The sequence below is a fragment of the Myotis brandtii genome, unplaced genomic scaffold (genome assembly GCF_000412655.1).
Source record: "Myotis brandtii unplaced genomic scaffold, ASM41265v1 scaffold698, whole genome shotgun sequence".
Taxonomy (NCBI): Eukaryota; Metazoa; Chordata; class Mammalia; order Chiroptera; family Vespertilionidae; genus Myotis; species Myotis brandtii.
In genome coordinates this window covers 1108523-1124671 of record NW_005370731.1, presented here as the reverse complement: position 1 = coordinate 1124671, position 16149 = coordinate 1108523, and the positions used below count along the sequence as shown (strand labels likewise).

The window sequence follows — 16149 nt, the reverse complement described above, 5'->3', positions numbered from 1 at the left end:
TCCCCCCTCCCCCCCATTGGGCTGGCTGGCTGGCTGCAGTGCCAGTATTTCTGGTCGCTTGGCTTTTATATATATAGATTTAGATATTGAGCTTTTCCTTGAAAATTGTAAGATCTGACATCACTGGGCTACCCTTTCACCTGACCATTGGCTGGGAATGGGTTGCTAGAGGCTACTTCCTAATGTCCTGCACCAATCTCATCACTTGCTGCCTCTGTGAGTACCTGACTTGGCAAGCTCTGAATTCTAGCCGCTCCTTTTTTTCATTTGAGGAGCTGAGAGCTTAGAGAGGGAATACATTACAGATGCCATCAACCTTGGGCCGAAGCTTAAGCCATTAGAGGAAAGCAGAGGAAAGAGGCACCCTGGCTTGGACAGGGAAAAGGAGGCATCAGGGAGGGTTTCACTGAGGTGGCAGCATTTAAGCTGGGCCTTCAAGGACTAACCCTGTGGAGAGGTGGGAGAAGAGTACGCCAGGCAGAAAATAGCAGGGGCAAAAGCAAGAAGTAGAACTTTAAGTTTTGCTCCAGGAATGCTGTACAAACCAGGCAGCCAAGATCAGAAAAGTAGGTGTAGAGTTCCAACATGCACAATAGGCCTCGAGGGCCCAGAAGGCTCATCTTTGCAAACTCCTGATAAAGGCGCTTAAACTGAAATGAATTCAGGCAGAAGGAGATGGGGTCAGTCTGCCAGCCAACCAGCACTTCCTCGCCTCATGGAATGCACTGCTCCCAATGCTCACCCTTCCATGAGCCCACATCTTCCTGGCTCAGTCCAGTTCCAGTAAGAGTGGGCGATGGGTGAGTGCTCTGGTCTGGCTTTGCCTGTGTGACCTGCAGCACTCAACCCCTCTGGACCTCTGGTACCTCATCCAGAAAATGCAAAGAATCCTAGTTGCTTCTCTACCTCTTTTCCAAGGCTGCTGTGAAGGGGTGCAGTGGAGGAGGGTAGGAAGAAGGGAGCCATGAAAGAGCTGTGAAAGCTAGTCCTTGCCCTCACAGCGCTTAAGAACCTAGTGAGAGGAAAGATTTTAATCAAATCATTTCTATACTGGGAGGGAACTCTCTCAAAGTTGAAGAGGGGCCTGAGTTCAATGGGGAAGAGAATCATGGAGGGCTTCTAGGAAGAAGTGGCATTTACCTTGCAGCCTGAAAGGTGATTAGGTGTTAATTAGATGAAGGAAGATAAGAGCATTCTAGGCAAAGAAGAGTAGGCAAAGGCCCTGGGGCTGGAGGGAACTTGGCAAGGAGGTTGAGGTGGCTAAAATGTAGGAACCTCATGGGTGAGCAGGAACCAGACTATGGCAGGCCTTAGTGAATACAGTAAAACACTGATCTTTATCCAAAGAACACCAGGAAGCAACAAAAAAAGAGTTTACAGCACAGGAGTGAAATGGATACATTTGTCTTTCTGGATGGTTCCCCTGACTTCGGAGTGAAGAACAGACTGGTGCAGACCAGAGAGGATGCTACTGTAAGCATCCTATTTCTTGGCTAGACAAGGAGGCCCCAGGCCTCAGGACCCCACACCTCGTATGACCCCCAAGGTGACCAGACCTCTGCTCACCTGACCAGCCTCAGCTCCCAGCATCCCCCTCAGTCAATATAGGCCTCCTGCCCCACAAAACTACTTATTCTGCCTCAAACTCCCTGGAAAAACCGTGTCCCTTTCAGGACTCAGTTTAGCTCCTTTAAGGAGGGCTTCTTGCATTGCTCCTTCACCCCCACCATAGCCCTTAGCCTACCACATCATGCTGTATAACCTGGTTCCTCTTGACAAACAGAAGTGACTGGCCACAGAGGTGCACACTCTCCCACAGCAATAGCCACTGCTCCCTTTGGAGAAGGCTGTCGGTGGAGCCCACCATACCCAGGGCTTCACTTAGATCCCCTGGCTTTTCCCAGAATCCAGTGCCATCCTCCTGTCCTCTATTGTGCTTCATCCCATAATTATCTCCCCCTGGAGGCCAGGGACTACTACATCCTCTTCATCCTGTTCCCTCCACTCCTATCACAGGGCCCAGCGCACAGTAGGTGAGTGAATGAACAATGGCCAAGCAGGGCCTTCCTTTTCAAACTCAAGTATTCTATCCTTTCTTCAAACCCTCTAACACCTCGCATGGGCCTCAGAACCCCACCTTGCCCAACCCGTTCTACAAATGAGCCAACGGAGGCTGCACCTGGTTTGGTGTCTGGCGGAGGCAGCAGCAGCTCTCGGAGCTGGGAGTCTTTAACATCCTCAATCCAGCGCAGGTCCAGGAGCCGCAGGGCTGGCAGTGGTGCTGAGCCCAGGGCAGAGACAGAGAGCCAGGAGCAGCCAGACAGCACCAGTTCCTGCAGGCCTGGGGGAAGTTAGGAAGCTGGTGCTGGGAGGGCTCTGTGCCAGGCTTATCCCACAGTCCTTCTATCCAACCTCACCACCTTGCCATACCTTGCAGTCGGTTCAGAAGCCACATGAGTTGCTTCTTGGAGACACCTGTCCAGCTGAGGTCCAGGGCTCGGGGCTGGCGACGAACCACACCACTAAGCATGGGGGGAGTGAGTGACTTCCGCCGGCTCAGGTCCATTCGAGGCCACAGACGCTTGTCATAGCACCTGGCAGCCACAAGAGGGTAGACAGCCCTCAGCTCTCAGGGAGCCCACAGCCCTCCCCACACTCAATGGCACACCCGTTTTCTCCTGATCCACACGGAAGGTGGGAGGAGGGGGCTGCAGGAAGCTCCAGGACCCAGGCCAAGAGGATTGAGTTTGGGGCTCAAACCCATTACTGAACTAGATGCAAGTTTCGTTAAAAACTATGTTAGTTAAGAAGTTTTCAAACAGTCTTCCTCCTGGTAAACTCCATTCTCCTTGCGCCTCAGGGGCCTAGTTTAGAAAATGAAGATAATGGCCCTTACTGGCCTGCCCCTCAGGGCTGCTGCAAGAGCAAATGAGGTCTTTCTGGTTTTCTTACCTTACAGCTTTAAGGCACAAACATCCTACATACTGTAGTTGCTGTAACACCAAAGGGAGCTACGGCACTCCCAGCCCCCACCTGGGACTGCTCACCAAGTTATGTTGTTGGCTTGTGGTCACTTCTCCTCTACCAATTTCTGCTCTTGATCCACATCTGGCCCACCCTGATGGCCAGCTGCCTAAGGCTTGACTTACAGCCCTATTTGCTCTCTTTGACTATTGTGTCCCATGAACTACAATGCAGGCTCCACAAGGGCACATCTGGCCTTTTCCCTTTGGTTTCCCCAGTACCCAGCACGGTGCCACGGGCACGGCAGGTTATCTGTTGCGCATTTGTTGTAAAGAATGGGGCCAAGCTTCCATGAGCACTGCTCACACACACTGCAGTTACAGCTTTTCATGTATTCACCCGGTCAATGTTTATGGAAGACCTGGCAGGTCCCAGGTATTGAAGCTACAAAAATGAATGAGGTCTGAACAAAGGGAAAGCAGGTTTCCTGATCCCAGCATTTCTGACAGCCTTGACATGCCCTTTGGGAAAGGGCTTCCCAAACTTATTTCATCAGGGAACCCTTCCCCACCAAAGGTTATCTATTAATACTTTGCGGTGCACTAAGAGTTCCTTGAGACTCCCTTTGAAAAGTCTTTCTTTCTTAAATATATTTTTATTGATTTCAGAGAGGAAGGGAGAGAGAGACAGAAACATCAATGAAGAGAATTATTAATCAGTTGCCTCCTGCACGCCCAATGGGGATCGAGCCCGCAATCCAGGCATGTGCCCTTGACCAGGATCGAACCTGGGACCCTTTAGTCAGCAGGCCAATGCTCTATCCACTGAGCCAAACCGGCTAGGGCTGAAAACTCTTCTTAATGCAGTTCTGGAGGGCATGTCAGGAATTTCCCACTGGGTTAGATGAACTGTGTCAGAAGCAGCAGGGGTGGAGAGGGCCCAGGAGGATGTATCTCTCCCTGTCCCCCAATTCTGAAGGGCTTTTTCTCCAACCCCAGTCATTTGCTATTCACTTATCTGCAGAACATGAATTTATCTTTAAATTGATCCCCTCTATGCACTTAAAACCAACACTGTTTCACATAAATGTGTTAACCATAGAAATAAATATAATAAACACAGACCAGGGTTATTAAATTCTAGACAGGTGTCGATGTAGCTTTGGGCTACCACCTAAAGACTTTGTGTTAAACAGGGAGATGAGTATAAGAAAGGTATTAAAGATGCAACAGCACACAATGGAGAGACCTCCTTTTCAAAATTAATAAAAGAATTAAGCCTTTTTGTGCTACTTAAAACTGCCAGGCATACCTCGGAGCCCCTGGGTGACATTTTAGGGAAGGCTGGAGGCCCAGACCTTAAGGCTTCAATCCCAACAACTCCACCTCCCTGCCCGGTCACCTCCTACCACTCCTCCCTCTTCTGGCATTCTAGCCTCTCCCACTCCTGGTTCCATCCACTCAACCACTAACATTTGCAAATCTCTCCAATTCTAAAAAGGAAAAGAACAAAACAAAAACCCCACCCTCAACACAACTTCTGTCCTTAGGTCCTGCCCTTTCTCTCTACTCAGCAAAATCTTATTCCATTCAAAACCTCTCTCTACCCACTCTGACCCAATCGAGTCCCAGCTCAAGTGCGACCATCACCTTGAAGCTCCTCCTGGATCTTCCATGGCTAGAAAGGAACCCCTTCCCCCTGGAGGTACACATAGGCTCCCAGTTGTTCTGTATCGTACTCTACAAGAGCCAGGCCAAACCACAGCCTACAGACACACAAGGCTGTCTGGTGCCAACACATTTTGGCACATATGTTGTGCTGGAAATGCCAACCAACCCAGATCCTTAAAGGCTCAGCGCCAGTGCCTCCTCTTCCAGGAAGTCTCCCCTGACTTTTCTTGTCCTGGAGCTAATGGATCCCTTTGCTCTTGCATGACCAGGAAACTGGATTTGGACCTCAGAGCAGCAGCCAACAGTCACTGAGGGCCCTACTGATACTTAGTGTCCAGCCTCCACTGGGCACAAGGCAGTCAGGAAGTGGGGGAGACACAGCCAGTCCACAGAAACTGAAGCAACAAAGAACATGATAAGAGTCAATGAGAAGGCTGAGACAGGGACCGCCCAGGGAGACAATGCCTGATGAGATTTGAAGGACAGCAGTCACTGCTCCAGCGAGGAGTGGGTAGGAAGCCAGTGTACATTCCAGACGGGGAAGAACTAGTACCCAGGTCCAGGATACAGAGAGAACACAGAGAGCTCCGAGAAGTCAGGCAGCATGAACAAAGGACAATTCATCATCTCCTAATAATAAGAATGATGATGATGATGACGACTATAGCACTAATAACTACTATTTATCAAGGGTTTACTATGTGCCAGGTACTGTTGTATGTATTAAACATTTAACCTCACAATAGCTCTAGCAGGTAAATACTATTACCATCTCCTTTTTAGAGTAAAGAGAAATGAGGCTCAGAGAGGTTAAGAAACTTGTTCAAGGTATCACAGCTACTAAATGGTAGCAGAGTCAGGGTCTGGATCGGGAGCCTGAACTCTGGTGAGTGGGGAAGAGGCAGAGGTTGAGGCTACAGAGGAGGCCTAGGGTAGGGGTGACATGTCAAGAGGGACTAGAATGGCCCTGGCCAGTGTTGCTCCGTTGGTTGGAGTGTTGTCCCATGCACCAAAGGGTTGAGGGTTTGGGCCCCGGTCAGGGTGCATGTGGGAGGCAGCCAATCAATGTATGTTCGTTCGTTCTCTCTCTCTCTCTCTCTCTCTCTCTCTCTCCCGGTTAGGGTGCATGTGGGAGGCAGCCAATCAATGTCCTCTCTCTCTCTCTCTCTCTCTCTCTCTCTCTCTCTCTCTCCCCTCTTCCTCTATCTTTAAAATCAATTTTAAAAATATCTTTGGGTGAGGATATAAATAAGTAAATAAATAAATAGAATAAAAAACCCATTTTTTTTAAAAAAGAAGGACTAGAATGCCAGGCTGAATTGCTGTGGCCACACAGCTCAGAGGTGAAGGGCATGGGTACTAAATCCCAGCTCTGCCACCTCTGTGCTCTGTGTGACCTTAGACAAGTCACTTGCCCTCTGGGCCATTCTCCAAACTATAAAAGGAATTAAATGCAACACTTAATTCAAAGGTTTGCTGCAAAGACAAAGAGAGAGAGTACAGGGGAAGTGTTTACTGCAGCCACTGGGGCACTGTTCATGTCCAATCTGACTGTGGGAGCTCGTTGTGAGGGCAACAGGGAGCCATGGATGGGTGCTTTCTAAGCTGGGGAATAACACTAAGGCAAAAAGCAGGAAGAACTGCTCAGGGACTGAAGCATGCCATCATCCAGGGGGGTCAGGGCTTGATGTCAAGTTCTCTAAACCATTCACTTTACCCTTAACTCCAGCTACCCCCTAAGTCAGTGATGGCGAACCTATGACACGCGTGTCAGAGGTGACATGCGAACTCATTTTTTTGGTTGATTTTTCTTTGTTAAATGGCATTTAAATATATAAAATAAATATCAAAAATATAAGTCTTTGTTTTACTATGGTTGCAAATATCAAAAAATTTCTATATGTGACACGGCACCAGCGTTAAGTTAGGGTTTTTCAAAATGCTGACACACCGAGCTCAAAAGGTTCGCCATCACCGCCCTAAGTCATCCCCTACTAAGCCCACCTCAAAAATCCTAAAATGCAGTCCTAAACCTCCCTTTTGGGGACACAGAGATGGAGCAGCCCAAACGGCCACCTGGAAGGAGCTCAACAGCCTCCTGGTCTCCAGTCAAAGCCAGTTCTTCCCTCTCAGCTCTCGGTTCCCAGATGCTTCCATTGTCCTCCAATCTGTCATTTCTAAGCCTCTACTTCCAACCCCAGCTGGCCTTGACCCTGTGTTCCAGTCCCTTCTTTGCCACTCTCTCTGCCCATGTCCCCCAAAGTCCCACCCCTCTTCCCTGCAACTCAACAACTTCGACACTTCTGCCTGCCTTCTCTCCCCTCCTTTTTAAAAAATTGATTTGAGAGATCAATTTATTGTTCCACTTATTTATGCATTCATTGGCTGCTTCCTGTATGTGCCCTGGTCAGGGATCGAACCCAAAACCTTGGCATATCAGGACAACTCTAACCAACTGAGCTACCCTGCCAGGGCTTCCCCTCCGTCTTGACAGGTCACTTCGCCTCCCAGTTTCAAGAAAAGATAGAAGTCACCAGAGAGGAAAGCCTGCAACTTCCTGCTCCCCACCTACAAATTTCTCTCACTACCTCTTTCTACACTCCATCCTGATTTTCTCACTGTCTTTCATTCATTCAACAAATATTTTCTTAGTACCGACGGTATGCCAGGTACCATTTTAGAAACCAGGTACAGCAGCAAGCCATTAAGTCCTGGCCTAGAAGCTGATGTCCCTGACCCTATGTGACCTGCCTTCGGTCTCCCCACCCCCCTGTAGCACAGCCAAGGATACCAAGGCCTCCTTGTAGCAAAACGCAACCGCCACTCTGGTCCTTGATCTCCGTTTGCCAACATGCAACACTATTCACCACTCACTCCTTCCTCCATCTCCCTCCCTTAGAGCACAGCTCCGCCCTTGATTTCCTCCAAGTCTCTGGCTGCTCTTTCTCTAACTCACAAATACTGACATTCTGTCTTCTGCTTTCTTCCTGGAAGCTGATATCTATAGATTAAAAACTCCCAAACTTGGATCTTTCTCTTGGTAAATCACTTCACCTTCTAGTTCCAAGAGAAGACAGAAGCCACCAGACAGGACAACCTGCAACTGCCTGCTCTCCTGCCTGTTTGTTCACTGCTGTGTCCCTAGTTTCTAAACTTGGACCTTTCTCTTGAGCCTCAGACTTGTACATCCAGCTGTTTCCCTGCTAGCTCCGACTGGCCCACAAACCTTCCAAACCACACATGTCAAATCTGTGTGCTTCCCTTTCCCCTACAACTTGCTTCTCTTCCTTTGGTATTCCCCAACGTGAGGACCGGCACTGCTGCCCACCCAGGCTTGTGGCCCAGAAACTCACTTGAGTCACCCTGCGGCCCCATAGCCACTTAGTCACCAAATCCAAGCTCTTCTGTTTTTGTTTTTTTTAAATATATCTTTATTGATTTCAGAGAGGAAGGGAGAGGGAAGAGAGATAGAAATATCAATGATGAGAGAGAATCACTGATTGGCTGCCTCCTGCCCGTCCCCTACTGGGGATCGAACCTGCAATCCCCTTGGCCAGAATCGAACCTGGGACCCTTCAGTTTGCAGGCCCACGCTCTATCCACTGAACAAAACCAGCCAGGGCTCTTCTGCTTCTTAAAAAAGTTCTCAACCTGAGTCACTTCTCTCCATTCCCTGCCCCTGCTTCTGCTCACAGGCCTTAGAGAGCCTTCTGAGTGTTCCCATTGTGCCCCGTGGGTCCCTGCTCTGCCCTACCCTTCGCCTCTTATGGAAAACCACCATTTTATTGAGTATTTAGTACCCTCCAGGAACGATGCTAAGTACTTTGCAAGAACCATCTCATTTAATCCCTACAAAGTATTAATTTGAACTCCAGATAGTGGATGAGAACACCGAGGCCTTGATAGGTAGAACTATCCACCCACGGCCATACATCCAGGAAGTGCCGGAGTCACAGCTGATGAAACACGTAAGGACCAAACTCCAGGGCCCAAGCTGGAAACCACTGTGCAGTCCAGCCTCTCTCTACCTCTGGTCACACGTATCTCCTTGAGGCCGAAATCAAGTCCCCTTCAGTTCTGAATCCCATGTACCGAGCACAGAGCTGGCCCTGATGAAGAGGCCTCAGCAAACACTTCCCCAACTATCACATGAGGCCGGGTGGTCATCTCCAGCACCTGCTCTCACTATTTGCTTCCATGTTGCAGGCTGACGTGGAGCTATGTTCTGAGGATGTGAAAGTCTGAGCTTTCAGTAATGACTTGTAACTGAGTGAATAGTAATGATTATGGTTAAGGCATCAAGTAGTTTCTTTTTCCCAGGCACTGCCCTCAGCTACAAAAACACTATGAGGTACACAGACAATGCAGTACAGAATCTTACTAATCAACGTCAACACAATAAGTTAAATTAAAAACACCACGCCAACAACTCTGAAGTAAATGTTCTGGTCCTCCTGGTTTAACAGATGAAGAAAAGGAGGCCACAAGCAGTTAAGAAATTGGCCCAACGGCAGACAGCTCCTGAGAGGAAGAGTCAGACTGAACCACAGGCACTGACCTCCAGACGCCAGTAGGCATGAACTAGCACCCAGAACCCACAGGAAAAGCATCAGAGTTTGAGTTCAGCACTAACTTGTACTGTGACTTCAGGAGTCCCTCCTTCCCTCACAGGGCTGCTATCATGAGGAAAATCAGCTAACATTTGCAAAGTGGCCAACAGGATGTCTAATCCACAGTAAGTGCTTGAGAAAGAGCCTGAATTTTCTCACGTAATAAAATATTTCTTGGGCATCTATACTGCCCTTTGTCTCGTGCTGGGAACATGAAGATAAAACAGACGCAGTATCTGCACCACCCCAGAAACTGATTAGAACATGAAAATGAACAAATGAATGAAGGCTCATCCCCTCCATGAGCTGTGAGGGGAACAGAGTGTTCCGAGAGTTTGACTGGGGGGAGGAAGACCAGCGGTTTGGAAGCTGAGGGAGATTTCTGAGTAAACAAGGTTCAGGAAGCAGTGGGGAGGTGGGGGAGGACGGGCAGAGGGAGCTGGTGGTGGCTCTGGGGCATGAAGGCGTTACTCGGGGTCAGGAGGCCCAAGTATGGCTGCCTGTGACAGGGCAGGGGCCGGCGCAGACAAGAGTTTTCTCATGTGTAAATGAAGCAGGTACGATTGTCCTCAGAAGAGGAAGTGTGAAAAGCAAATGAGATGATCATATACAACAGTCAGCACTATGCTTGGTATATACTAAACACTCAAAAATGATATTGTTAAGAGGAAAGATTCGGGAACCCAGCAGAGAGGGGCTGGGTTCAAATTCCTGGTTCTATTGCTTCCTGTCCACATGATCTTGACCTCAGCTTCGTCTGTAAGAGGGAGTAATAGTACCTACCTCACAGAGTCGTTATGAGGATTAAATGAGCTCAAAAACAGAAAGCAGCCCATGCACAGTAAATGCAGAAGTATCGTGCTGTCGTGTGCACACACTACAGAAGTAGCAGTGACCAGGGAGGAAGGATAAGGAACAGGTGACAAGTCACCCAGAAAGTGAGGAGGGTGTCAGCAATAGAACCTAGGCCTGTGCAGGCCACTCACCAGCGGCTCCAAGTCCGGCAGACTCGCATGCAAATGCACAGCTCTCGGGGCCCAAGGTGCTGGAAGACACGAAGCCAGGCAGCACGGGGCAGAGGGTGGTCGGATCCAGCAGCCAAAGGCAGTGTGTCGGGCTCAGGACTTCGAGGTGGGGGCCGTACCACATGACGCTCCAGCTGTGGGGGCCGGGGTGGTGGGGCAGGGCCCAAAGGCCAACTGAGGAGGGGCCCCCCACTGCCAGGGCGTACAGCCCGTCGCCCCCCGCGGTTCTCCTTCTCGCCTGAGCTGCCCCTGGCTGGCCGTCGCCCATTTCGGGCCTCGCCAGGGGCCTCATCCTCACTCAGGGATGTGCCCGATGAGTCGGAGTCTGAGTCTGAGTCCGAGGAGGACGAGGAGGTGTCAGGCACCCGCTCTAGCAGCTGGCACATCCGCTTGAAACGCTCTAACTTCTCCCTCTGTGGTGATGGGGATGGCACCGCTGGGCCCTCGGCAGAGGCCAAAGGTGGCTTTGGTTTCTGCAGAAAGATAGGAGACGGCTCTAGGGTCCGACACACACTCTCCCACCCCCCTGCCCTTGAGGAGTCACCAGGGGATGAACAGTCCAAGGGAGAGTCCTGACCCAGCCCTGGCTCTGAGCAATGTGAGGCATTAGCCAAGCCATGCCTGAACTTCACATCCTTATGTCACGTGAAGGCACTGATTCAAAGAATTAAACACCTTATGGGTTCCAGTAGCTCATGAATTTCCACAAGCAGCATGCTATGAAAACATAGCCCAGATTTGAGTATTGGCTTGGCCATCAACTCTGTGTGACCTTGGGAAGCCCCTGTCTCACCATCTACAACATGGGGCGTTGGACTAGACAATTCCAAGTGTCCAGTCAGGGATGTGAGAATAACAAAGATCACCTGGCCCAGGCAGAGCATCCCACTGGCTGACTCGGCACATCCTCACAGAGCTTGAATGGAGTGGCAACCTGGGTCACTCTTTTTAGACATGAGGCAGATAGGCTCGGAGAGATTAAGCGCCAAAGTGACAAATGGCAGAGGCAGGATTTGAATGCAATCAGGCAGGTTTAGTGTGTCCATGCAAAGTGACATCTGATTCCGGGCTTTGCTGTATGACCTTAGACCAGTCTTTTAACCTCTCTGGACCTCATTTTCCTCGAATCTAGGTAAGTTTTATAATTTACAAAGTCCATTTACTTTCAGGAGATTTAAACAGTGCGATAGGCAGATAAGGAAGGTAGATTTCCCAAATGAGAAAACTGAGGCTCAGAGCAGCTGACAAATTGCCAAGACCACACAAGGAGTCAGCAGGCAGAGATTTGGACTCAGTTCTTTCCCCTTTAAGGTTTAGAAAGATGGTGCAAAACGGTCAGATAATACCCTGAGGGTTCTTGGAAAGTCAGGGGCTCCTGTGGCCCTGGCCCCAACCCACTCTCCCCCTCCATTCTTCCAGGGTCCAGATGCCCATCGTGGCCAAGTGGGGCAGGGGTAGGACAAGGTGAGCAGGAAAGCACAGATCTGTCTCCAGGGTGGAGGGTGGGGCAAGGAAAGATGGGAGAGGGAGGGAGGAGGTCCCCGGCACACCTCCCAGTGTTCGGGAGGGAGCCCAGGGTGGCAGGACGAGAAAGCTTGGCTTGGATTCAGAACCCTGGGGGGCAGAAGGCCTGGGCCGCCTGGGTCCGATCCTCGGAGGAGGCAGGCGTCTCCACCCACCTTCTTCAGGTGCCTCTCACGGCCTCCTTTCACCTACCAGGGAAAGAGGGAGACATAGGGAAAGGAAGAGACCCTTAGCCCCTCATTGTCCACAAAACTAAGATCCATGGCCTCCTCTTGGACTACAATTCCCAGAAGCCCCCACCTCAAGGAGAACTCTGAGCATGCTCACCTTCTAACCAATGTCTTGGCTCAGTGAGTATGCTCTCATCTCTTCTTTCTTCCCCCTCGGGCCCTTTCTAGCCCCTCCTTCTTCCTCTGTAGCAGCTTTGAGTATGCTCTTTCCCTAATCCCTAAAGTACCCGGGGCTCCCAAAGCTTCACTGCCCAGTGCCCGCTGCCCTCTCACCTGTACCTCTTCTCTACACTGAGTGTGCCCCATCCTCCCCCCAGCACCTCCTGAATTACATCTCCCAACAATCCCTGAGGGAACCCAGGGAGGGCCCACCCTCCCCAAAAAGGATCAGGACTACCACTCCCAGATTCCCTTGGGCTGAATGTAGTGAGCATGCTCCCTGGCTCACCTTTTTCTTTGGGGTTGGGGGCTCATTCCCTGACTCCCTCTCCTTTCTTTTGGGGGGCCCAGGCACGTCCTCTGGGGGGGGCCCAGCGGGCAGGGGGCCCTTGCGCCTGGGTGGAGGTGGTGGAAGTGGCGGCTCCTCCGTCAGCTTCCATCCACTCCCCAGGCTGGCACCCTCCTCTCCGTTGTCAGTCCTTCGGCGGCCTGGTCCCTCACCTGAATCCTGAGGAGGTGAATGCTGGGGGTGAGATTCTGCACAGCTCCCCAGCCCACTGGGAGCCCAGCACCCAGCCCAGTCCTGCCCCTACCTTGCTGGTCCGGCCTTCCTGGGTACAGCGAGGGCACTCCCAGCAGTTAGGAATTTCCGCATTGATGACACCCTCAGCCTTCCCCATCTGTGGGCAGAGGCAGGGAATGGATAGGGTATCAGTGAAGTCAGAGGCAGAGTTCCCAACCTCCTTGCTCCCTGACAATTTGCCCATCCCCGACTCCAGGTTCCCCGGGGCCATCACCTTCAGGCAGCCAGGGTGGACGATCTCGTTGCAGATTGTACACTCCATGAGGCTCAAACCAAATTTTTCTTCCTCTCCCTCCACTGTGTCCTCCTTCCCAGCCTCCCCACACAAGAGGCACACGGCTGTGTGTGGGAGCACGGGCTGTTGGGGGAGAGGGGGCATCAGGGACCCGAAAGCAAGCAACAGGGGAAAGACCCTTCTTTCTGGGAACCTTGCCGGCTGCTGGAGGAGGTTTAGAACCTAAGGCCAAGCTGGATCAGATCTCGAATTATTTCTTCTTTTTTGGCAGTATGACCTTGAGCAACTGATTTAATCTCATTCCTGTTTCTCCATTTGTAAAATGGGGCTAGGAATTTTTCCTGTGCAGAACTCTTTAAGAATGAGATAATGCAAGATGGCCATTTGTTACATAGTTTGTTCTCTGTTGTGAATGTTCAGCTAGATCCGGGCCTGTATGACCCTGGAATTGTTGCTGGCTTTGTGAGGAAGGGAGACCATACGCAAATATGACACTAATACTCAGAGAGGGCTGGAGGGGAGGCGACAGCAGCCTGGGAAGATTCTGAGTGTGCTCAGAGGGCAGCCTAAGCGTTGCTCTGGAGCTCACAATGAACCGGGTTTGGGCAAGGCTCCTAGGAACACTAAAGGCTGGTCTTAAGGAAAAGAGAGCAGCCTTCAGATAACATGACTTTGGGGAGGACAGTGGTAATACTGAGTCATATCAGGGAAAAAGGTTGTGAAATAGGCTCAAGGAAGAAGCAGGTAGGGGGAAGAAGGAACAGGAAAGTGGGCAAGGGCTGGGGGACAAAGAGAAGAGAGGGGCTGTGGGTGAAGAGACCAAGCAGTAAAGAGTCGCTGGAGGGGAAAAAGGAAGTGATGGTGTGGGGAGGGGGCACAGGATGCTACTGGAGGCTCATGGCTGCAGGGGAAGGGCCGCTCTCCGGAGCCCTGGGAAGCTCAAAGGACGCGGACAGCTGAGAAGAAACCTATGTTCCTCAGAAACCTACTGTGCGCTGGGCCTGGTAGCAGGCACTTGCATATCTGTGCTATTGTTTATAACTCAGCAAAAGAAACATTTTGCAGAGACAGTACCTTTGAGATTCAGTGATTTGCTCAAGGTCACACAAAGGGTAAGCTCAGCCTCAAATCCACTCTGGCAGGTGAGGAAGAGGCCAAAGAAGGCTAAGTAAGACCTATTCACAGATACCTCTAAGGCAGTGGTTCTCCACCTTCCTAATGCTGCAACCCTTTAATATAGTTCCTCATGTTGTGGTGACCCCCAACTTCATTATTACAAATTGAATATAATCAAAGCATAGTGATTAATCACAAAAACAATATGTAATTATATATGTGTTTTCCGATGGTCTTAGGCGACCCCTGTGAAAGGGGCGTTCGACCCCCAAAGGGGTCGCAACCCACCGGTTGAGAACCGCAGCTCTAAGGAGTGGGATGCGAGGGGCCAGGTTTTCTATGGGTCTGTGCCTCTGAAAGTTGGGGAAAGTATGACGGTAGAGACTGGGTTAGATTCCTCTGTGCCCTAACATCGCCCTCAGCTTGGAGCTGAGGGGGGGGGAAATGGGCCCGATGGACATCTGAACAAACCAGTGAATGAATGAGTGAACAAACCAACCCTACAGTAAACCCTAGGAAGGAGTTACCAGCCACCCCAGAAAGGCACTTAGGCCAGCTGGGGAAGGGCGCCCAGAGCCCCAAAGGGGGTGGGGGTGGAAGGGCAGAACTCACGGCAGTGCACTGCCGGAGCAGGCACGACTGCTTCATACGCCCGGGCCCCCCGAACTTCTTCATGTCTCGGCAGAAGTGGCAGTCCCCGCACTCAGTTCGCACACAGGCCCGGCAGCGGCGGCAGCGGGTTCGGCGTCGGCGCGCTCCGGCCCCCGGCCCCCGGCTGCTCGACGACATTGGGGGCGTCAGCAACGCCGAGGGCTGTGGGTGAATGGCGACAGGGTCAGGTGGGCCCACTGGAGCCCTGAAACTCCCCACAGCTCCCTCCATTTCTAGGCAGCAGAACTCACCCTCCTACCCAAGGAGCCAAGGAACATGGAGGTCACCCCTCCTGCAGGGCGTAGGGGGACCCCTCTCTGCAGCCTAGCTCTCCCAAGCAGCCACCTGGCTCCTCTGGAGCCCAGCACTGGCTCCTCAATACTTCCTCAGGCCTCCCTGACGCGCCCAAGGAGGATGATGGGAAGCGGCCCCTCCACTGACATCCCCACATCCAAGCTCCGTGGGAAACAGGGCTCCTTGTCTGTGGAGTCCCATTAGGAGGCCCCAACTTCTCCCGCTCCCCACAGGCACTGTACCCGTGCCCTCCCAACCTAAATCCTCCCGATTTTCCGCCAAGACACCCAGGCTCCTAGGTGGGAGCGCCAGGCCTTTCTTTCTCCCTCCTCTCTCATACACAATGCCACCCGATTTCTCTTCCCCGAACCAGACCCAGTGGGATCCTTGCCCCCATCCCTAAAGATCCACTCTGCTGCCCAACTTCCAGGCTGAGACCCTCCTTCCCCCAAGACCTCCCTTCCTCAGCTCCCCAGAGTCCTCTGCTCGGAGACGCCTCCTTTTGTATTTCTCAGGTCAACCTGGGCAACTCCTAGATCCCCTGGGACCCTAGGACCCAGCCTGACACCTTCACACACACAGGATGGGCTCCTCCATGTGTCCCCAACCCGCTTCCCAGGCTGCTTCCCCCCTAATTGTCCAGAGTCCCTTGGGCCGTCCTTCCCATGGAAACCGAATCCTCCCAGATAGGTCCCCGCAGGCCTGGAGGGTCTCTTCACGGCCCCGTCTTACCCCAGCTCCCCCTTCCAGGGACTTGCAGACCCATCTATGGGGGTGGGGAAGGGGCCCTCCAGCGCTCAGGGGAGGGGCCTAGAGGGCGGCAACTGCAGGCGGGGATGGGGGTCTGCGAGGGGAAGCAGGATCGAGGAAGGAAGGCCAGCTCCCCAGGGCTGAGAGGGAACAGGATGAAGGACGGGAGATGAGGAGTTGGGAGCAGAGAGGGTGAGGCTGGGGGCGGGGGAGGCAGAGGCCGGGCTGAGGATGAATGGGAGTGGGAGCTGCCCAGGTTTGGGGGTGAGGAGCCGCACGAACCCACCTCACACGTGTCCCGGGAGCCATCTCTCCCTTCTCGGCAGCTCCCGGCGGGT

At 51.9% G+C, this 16149-nt stretch overlaps 1 protein-coding gene and 1 long non-coding RNA gene across 6 annotated transcripts in view; one reads left to right on the top strand and one right to left on the bottom strand.

Annotated features, from left to right (window-relative positions):
- The window catches only part of LOC106724035, a 14583-nt gene extending 5154 nt beyond the window's left edge, over positions 1 to 9429 (top strand). Inside the window, exon 2 of the long non-coding RNA XR_001359784.1 lies at positions 9101 to 9429. This is a non-coding gene — a long non-coding RNA (uncharacterized LOC106724035). The remainder of the gene's footprint in view (positions 1 to 9100) is intronic.
- FBXL19 (F-box and leucine-rich repeat protein 19) overlaps positions 1 to 16149 on the bottom strand; it is a 22436-nt gene that overhangs the window by 4556 nt on the left and 1731 nt on the right. The window contains exons 1-9 of one of the 5 annotated variants that reach the window (XM_005882055.2): positions 16098 to 16143; positions 14729 to 14929; positions 12980 to 13123; positions 12776 to 12862; positions 12472 to 12690; positions 11820 to 11981; positions 10231 to 10742; positions 2431 to 2594; positions 2180 to 2341 (exon numbers count right to left, since the gene is read on the bottom strand). In XM_005882055.2, the coding sequence (XP_005882117.1) occupies positions 2180 to 2341; positions 2431 to 2594; positions 10231 to 10742; positions 11820 to 11981; positions 12472 to 12690; positions 12776 to 12862; positions 12980 to 13123; positions 14729 to 14905 (1627 nt within the window). In that variant the 5' untranslated portion in view covers positions 14906 to 14929; positions 16098 to 16143. Of the gene's footprint in view, positions 1 to 2179; positions 2342 to 2430; positions 2595 to 10230; positions 10743 to 11819; positions 11982 to 12471; positions 12691 to 12775; positions 12863 to 12979; positions 13124 to 14728; positions 14930 to 16097; positions 16144 to 16149 lie in introns of those variants that run through there. The other 4 variants (XM_005882052.2, XM_005882057.2, XM_014529802.1 and 1 more) reach the window with 4 other exon arrangements.